Source organism: Coturnix japonica, chromosome 17 (genome assembly GCF_054131305.1).
Source record: "Coturnix japonica strain WE chromosome 17, WE-NBRP24, whole genome shotgun sequence".
NCBI classification, from domain to species: domain Eukaryota; kingdom Metazoa; phylum Chordata; class Aves; order Galliformes; family Phasianidae; genus Coturnix; species Coturnix japonica.
In genome coordinates this window covers 1,407,414-1,414,859 of record NC_140679.1, presented here as the reverse complement: position 1 = coordinate 1,414,859, position 7,446 = coordinate 1,407,414, and the positions used below count along the sequence as shown (strand labels likewise).

Genomic DNA, 7,446 nt, shown 5'->3' with positions numbered 1-7,446 from the left:
GAACCAGCTTTAAACTGAGATGAAACCACAGATCAGAGATGAACATTTCATTAAATACTGGACAAAGCAGTAGAAACTCTTGCTCTCTTCTTGTTTGCAGACCATGAGAGTTCAGAAAAGCCCATGGAATTATATCTGATTTATAATCCGATTTATAAGCAGCACTGCATTGAGACAAGATGGGGATGAAAGGACAGAGCACAGCTCTGGTGAAAAGGGCTGGGCATCACCTTGGGGTGATCATTGTGACTCCATGTTGGGAGTGGCCGAAGCCCCCATCACAAACACGTGCCATCACAATGACACCCCATCAGAACCCCCAGGGTGTTCAGAAGGATTTCACTTGCCGAGTGGCACAGCGAAAACCGCTTTGTCGCAGAAATGTCTGCAAGGACAAACTTCAATTGGACTGAGCAAAGACGCTCCCACCCTGCAAGAGGTGGTCAAGGATCGGCTCGTGATGCTGCTCACTCCCATGTCCGTCTTTAGCAATTGAAAATCTCCTGTACCTTGCTGTCTTTCAAGCGCAAGGTGATAACAACTGACTCTTCTCCTTTGCCTTTTGCAGCCTCTCGTCAACTGGAACCCAGACTTCGGAGGAGAGAGCTCTCGGCTCCTCGAGCAGCGCAGGCCGAGATCTGCCCGGAGAAGGAGAGCCGAGACGGGCCCCTGCTGCTGCTCCTGCTGCTGCTGCTGCTCCTGCTCCCGCAGGGGCTGCCTGCAGGCAGCGGGTCCGGCAGCCGGCACCCAGGCGGCTGCAGCCAGGGGACCCCGGCCTCCCAAGCGCCGAAGGAGAAACCGCAGCCGACGCCGAGCTCGAGCCTCTCACAGCCGGCCAATGCGTGCTGCAGCAGCTTGGGGAATGAACCAGCCTCTGGACCCGTCCCTGCTGCCACCAAACAGCGGCTGGAGCCCTGGAGACATTTCTACTTCCTTGTCGTTCACCGCTTCATCTTACATGGGAGACAGCTTGCCACGCAACCCAGCGCTGCAGGAACTTCCCTGGCGCCCAAGAGAGCAAGAGCAGCGTGCTCCTGAGGCCGGCCTGCTTTTCCACTCCTTATCGCTCACGGTGAACATACAGCATGAAGTCACGGTGATGCCAGAGGAGTGGGAGCCTTGGGAGGACCCGCAGCGCCCACCTTTCACCAGCTCTGTCTGGGTAGAGGCAGGCTGCTGGCTGCGCACCGATGGAGATGACAGTGATGAAGATGACGAGTGAGCGCCCTGCAGTGGGGTCATGTCGGCGCCCGCATAGTGGCCCGAGGTGGTAGTGGATAGACCGATAGTTATAAGGACAGGTTGTTTCAATAATAAATCGTTTCAGTTGTCACTTCAGTTTGGTCATTCAGTCCTTTCCTTGAGGGCGAGATCTCAGGTGCGATTTTAATTTTGCCAGTGAAAACGTGCAAGGCTTTGGCTTGGTTGAACGAGGTGTACTCCCGCAGGGAACTCATCCCGATACTTCCATCACCCGCCCCTCATCCCGCCCCGCTCGGCCCTGGCTCCGCCCGGCTCCCCGGGCCGCGGCTGCGCGGAGGGCGGTGTGAGCGGGGAGCGCGTCCCGTGCCGAGCCGACAGCCGCCCCATGGCCGTGCCGCCATGCTGCCCAACACTGGGTAAGGCGACCTGGGCTTTCCTCCTTCCTTCGGCGGGGCCGCGAGCTCCGAGCCACAGGAGCTGCCGGGGCAGAGCTGGGGCCGGGGCCGGGGCCGGGCGGAGGGACAGACGCGTGCTCCGCAGCCCCTTGAGGGCGATGGGACGCGGGGTGGAGGCCGCGGCCGGGCACGGTGGCCCCGGAGCGGCTGGGTCGGACCCTACTATAGGGAGATATAGGGACCCCATAGGGATAAAAGGCCCTATAGGGGATATAGGGAGCCCATAGGAGATATAGGGACCCCCATAGGGGATATAGGAACCCCATAGGGGATATAGGGAGCCCCATAGGGATTAAAGGCCCCATAGGGGATATAGGGAGCCCCATTGGGGATATAGGAAGCCCCATAGGGGGTATAGGGAGCCCCATAGGGGGTATAGGGAGCCCATAGGAGATATAGGGAGCCCCATAGGGATAAAAGGCCCTATAGGGGATATAGGGAACGCCATAGGGGATATAGGGAGCCCCATAGGGGATATAGGGAGCCCCATAGAGGATATAGGGGAGCCCATAGGCATCCCCCACGACACGATGCCCTGCAGCTCGTCATGGCAAACCAAGGGGCCGCCTGAGTCACCCTATGGGGTTTCCTATATCTCCTGTGGACATATGGGTATGTGGGTGTGCTGTGGAATCTGAACTGAGCGACTGCTGCGGCGTTATTTCTGCGCTGCTAATGAACGGGGACATACGTTGACCTTATTCGTTGCCGTGTGTTGCAAGCAGTCCTCATGAGATCCTGTACGAGTGCAGAAAGCGCCCACGGTGCAGCCTGTGGGCTGCCCTGGTTGCGGCCGTGCCTGCTGCAAAAGGAGCCCACCTGCATGATTCTAACTCCCTGAACCTGTCCAGTTAACATTTCTCTTACCCCTTAGGCTGTTTAACCATCCAGACTATTATGTACTTACTTGGATACAAAAGTATTTTGAGAGATGGTAATGAAAGCCTTGCTAATGTGAATGGTGTCAGCTGTTATCACTTTGGCCTCAAATCGTTTCATTCTATCACAGAAGTCAATCAGGTTCACCAGGCTTGATTTTACCTACTGAGATTGATGATGCATTGGAACATGCTGCCCAGGGAAGTGGTGAAGTCACCATCCCTGGTGATGTTCAGGAAGGGTTTAGATGTGGCACTGAAGGACATGGTTTAGTGGCCATAGTGGGGATGGGTTGAAGGTTGGACTATATTGTCTTTTCCAACCTTCCAAGTTCTAAGATTACCTCTCATCTATGGCTAGTTTCTCATGTCCTGGTAAACCATGTTCCTAAGCAAGGCACTACCAGTGTCTGCTCTCACTGAATCACCCATGCCACTCAGCAACGCCTTTCCCTTGTTCATGCTCTTCCTACCCACATTATAGCAGATAAACAAGTTGCCACTGGCTTCCCTTGCAAGTCTCGGCTGCAGGTGAGCTTTGGTTCTCCTCACACTGTGCTGATATGCTCATGCAATATTCCCAGTTCCTTTTTATCTCACTGGTGCTTCCACTCTGTGTGACACCTTTGTACACAGGGGCTCAGTCACAAGTCGTTTGCACAGCTGTGTCAGCTGCTGGTTGGTTGGACAGACTTGTGGGGATTTATTGGGTTAAATGCAGTTACTTGCAAACTGAGTTTTACTGTGAAAGCCTTAAGGAAAATCATGGTCATTTTTGAAAATCTGATTTTTGGCTCTTGTCTTTGGCACCCTGCATTGGGATTGTGATCCTGGACTTTGCCTTTACAGCGTGTTGAGCTACTGGTCCTCTGTGTTCAGAGGGCCAAAAGAATTAAATTACAGAGAGCTGCACTGAGTATCAAAACGTTAGAATTGGTTGGTTTTGTTGTTTTTAGAAGTCACTCCTTTTCTGCTTTTGGAGAATGCAGCAGTTCTGTTGTGGGCAGCCTTGGATTATTGTACAAAAAGTCTTCAGTGGTGGTGAAAGGCTTATATTTCCAAGAAGGTTCTGCAGGTAAGAGTTAAGAGTTTTTCATAGGATTTCTTAATACTACACCATGTTTTCTATTCCCAATAGAGATAGGAAGGCAAAATCTTTTTTTCTCTATGCTTCCACATTTGATTTGATAGCGATAAAGCTCATTGCTGTCTTTTTAAATAGAAATTATCTTTGAGGAGTGAAGGAGGCCCCAATTGCGTCTTTGGGCTAGAACATATGTTGCTCATCTTAAACCTGTGGATTATCTTTTAAACTTCAACACTTGGAACATGGTTAAACTCCTCTTGCAGGTCCATGTTCCTTCTCTGCAACATCCCCTTCTCAGAGTATACAAAAAGGATTTACAACGTGCTTTTTTCCTTTTTTTTTTCCCTCCCCAATTCAATACTCATGTAAAAGGGTCAGTTTGTATCTGAAGGGGGTGGTAGGAGCTGGGAGAGTTTCTGTACTCTAGGAAGATGATGCTTTGACCCCAGAAAGTTGATTTTTCCGTGACTTACATCCTTCAAAAGTAAAATTCTATGTGTAGACTAAATATGTATCCTACTAAATATGGGATTTTTGTGTGCTTTTTGTAGCCTACACAATTTGTAAATATGGCATGTCCATGTGTGTCTTGGGAATGGCAGAAGAATTTAAAGGAGAAGTTGCTGTCAATGCTTTATGGCCTAAAACAGGTGATTATTTTGAATTGTTGTGTTTTGTCCTATACAGGTGGTCTTATTTAGGACTGATTCAGAACACTGAGCACTTCTGTGTATTTTTTTGTGATCAAAGATGTTGTGTGGGTATTGGCTTTCTTTCCTAGTTCTCACTGTTGCCTTCCTGTTTTCACTTAAACTTGCCTTCAGCCTGAGCACATTCTGCTTTTTCTCCTGTCTTGTCACTGCTCCTTTCAACATGACTCAAACTTTGGTTTGCACACCATCCCTGAGTAGTATTGGACATTTATGTCAATATTTAGAATCCCCAGCTAGTTAGATTGCCAGGAAATAGATGAAGCTGACAAGATATGTACTTCTGTAGATGTAAAAAAAAAAAAAAAGTTTTGGCTGAGTGGGAAATCAATTGCTTCTTCACACAACCATCCAACACTTCTTGCAAGTCACAGCACACTGAAGGGCCGCATAGCAGAAAAATAACTTGGTGTGCCCATCTTATACTAGCTCCAGTTTATTGTCCATGGGTCAGTGAGGACCAGGGCTGCTGTTGAAGGTTTGGTAGCTGCTGAACAAAGAGACCAGTGTCTTGAAAGCATTAGAAGCAGCAAGTGAGCTTTCAAAATTTGTATGTATCAGTGTTTCCTTGATGAAAACTGTTCATGTTCTGAAGTATAAAAGTTTGTAATGTTCAGTCTAGGAAGAAAAATGTTGTTTTGAAAGGTTTATCTGCCAAAACAAAAGTTAACTACTTTAGAGAGTGAGAGAGGTGACTTCTGTAGTATCTACATTACAAAGTTTTTAATTTAAAGAACATCATATATATGTGATCAGCTTCAATGCTGGAGATTGACACTGTGCTAGTATGGTTCTATTGGTTCATCCAGCTCCTTGAAACAAGAAAATATGCTGATAGTGAGATGTTATGAGCTCTCGATTTAACTAAAAGTGAAAGAGGTAGCCTGCCAAAAGGATGTAAGAGTGTGAATGAGTAGTAGAGGTACTGCAGGGTCAAAGTGGAAGATGCTGTATGTATGAATTAATGGAAAACCAGCAGCACTTTGTATGAAATAGATGGAAGGATGTGCAGATTGCAGGACAGTAGATGGTTTTTCATATCAGTCTTTGCCCATAGTTTTGCTATATTTAGAACAATAATAATTCGCTGTAATGTGAAAGTAGAGGAGCATAAGCCAGGAAAAGTTTGAGTTTGTGCTATTGGGTTTCTCATCTTTAACTTAGAGTCACTTTGTTATCTCACAAGTTATTGTGGGGCTAAAATTGAGATTTTCAGTATGGTAATGGCTGCAGAAAATGTTAATTGCTGATGCACATTCACTTTGAGAAAGATAGTTGTCCTGTTAGTTTTTCATGTCCTGAATAAAGCCAGAGGAAGTCTTTGTGTGGAAAGTATTGATAGAAGCATTGAATAATATGAATATTACAAGGAGTTCTTCCCTTTATTCCTCTTTTGGTTCCTTTAATACTTTTCAAGTAAGGGAATCTTTACACTTTGAGGATTGTTTGCTGGTTGACCATTCTTCGCTGGTTGATGGTATTTCACGGTTTAGTCTTCTCATGATTTACTTTCATGTGAGAGGAGAATAAAGTTTATGCATTTGCCAAAGAGATGAGTATGTGATGTCATTAGTGTTAAACTTGTAATTTCCTGTCCTCTGAATTTTCCAGCCATACATACAGCTGCTATGGATATGCTGGGAGGATCCGGAATAGAGAAGCAGTGCAGAAAAACTGACATAATTGCAGATGCTGCATATTGCATTTTAACAAAGCCGAAAACTTTCACTGGAAACTTCATTATTGATGAAGTTCTACTGAGAGAAGAAGGCGTTAAGGATTTTGATATCTATGCAATTGCACCAGGTAAAAGAGATCTTTAAAATGAGAAGTTTGCGAAGGAAGGAAGGAAGGCCATATGGGGAATATGGATATATTCCTTTGACTCAGTCAAAAGATGCTTTGCCTCACGTTTGAGAATGTGGATTCTGGGAAAGCACATAATAGTCCACTGAGGCTCTAATAATCAATGCCTATATAAATATATATATATATATATATTCTTTAAACCCATTAGCAAAAAGAAAATAGACCTGCACCACAAGCGCATGTATTACTATTTACCAAATAGTGAGATAGTGTTTCTTCATCTTCAGATGTTTCTGACTGAATTTGTAAGAGGCTTCTGGGTCTGATTTTAAATGTACCAGAACCTAAACATGTCACCTCGTCTTCTTTCAACCTGTAGTTCATTTACTGGTAAATTGAGGTGCTGTTGCCTTCAGAATGGATTCCTGTTTGTGCTGTTCACCCTTACTTGGGCTTACTGTTATTGTTCAACTCCCCTTTAGGTCACCCCCTGATGCCTGACTTCTTCTTGGATGCTGAAACTGACATGACAGCCACATAATCAGAAGGCCGTGGAAGGGCAACCTCTGCATGTACATGTCGATTATTTGTGATGATAATGAATGCCTCCTCTATTTCAAGTTACTTTTGGACTACATTCAAGCTATGTGGCAAAATCTCTTGTATTTGGGCTGTTTGATTTATGGAAGTGACTTTAGTGTCTGCAACTTTCACAGTTCATAATCAGCACCTTGTTTTGAACAACCTTTTTGCTTTTTACCACCAGAGTTAAGTGGTATGAAGATTATGAGTAAATATTGCTGTAAAAAAATCACAAGCAATCAGCATATTTTGCAGGAGTGTTACATCTTTCTTGCAGTGTGAGAACTTGAGAAGCTTCTATTCCTACATGAAGTTCTCACAGTCGAACATGATGTGAATGTCTACAAGATGAAATAGAGAAGTTGTTTTTTTACAAAAGCATCAGGTTCACTTTTTCAGAATAGTGATGTCTCTATTGGAGGGCAAATAGGAATACTGAATATGTTTTATAGGAGTGCCAAAACAAATATAGGAAAGAAAGAGGCTAAGTTTGAAAAGAGCCCAGTTCCCTTGAAAATACTATTTGTGAGTGCGCACTTAGACTTTTCTGCCAGGAACTGATACTGCCAACTGCCCAGATCTCCAACACAGTAGCAATTCACTGAGTAGAATAATTATTTCCTGATACACTGACCTTCTGCATGGCTTTTAGGGGCTGCTAAGCATTACATGCCTTATAAATTGCAAATGCTCTTTCTTAATGTTAAATGAGCACATTCACT

At 45.5% G+C, this 7,446-nt stretch overlaps 1 protein-coding gene across 1 annotated transcript; it reads left to right on the top strand.

Annotated features, from left to right (window-relative positions):
• Positions 1-1,491: 1,491 nt before the first annotated feature.
• Positions 1,492-6,762, top strand: LOC146757981 (hydroxysteroid dehydrogenase-like protein 2). The gene is made up of 5 exons (XM_085517968.1): positions 1,492-1,619; positions 3,493-3,611; positions 4,175-4,273; positions 5,945-6,139; positions 6,625-6,762. Exons 1-5 carry the CDS (start codon positions 1,603-1,605, stop codon positions 6,681-6,683), a joined length of 489 nt encoding a protein of 162 aa, XP_085374094.1. The 5' UTR covers positions 1,492-1,602; the 3' UTR covers positions 6,684-6,762.
• Positions 6,763-7,446: the final 684 nt, after the last annotated feature.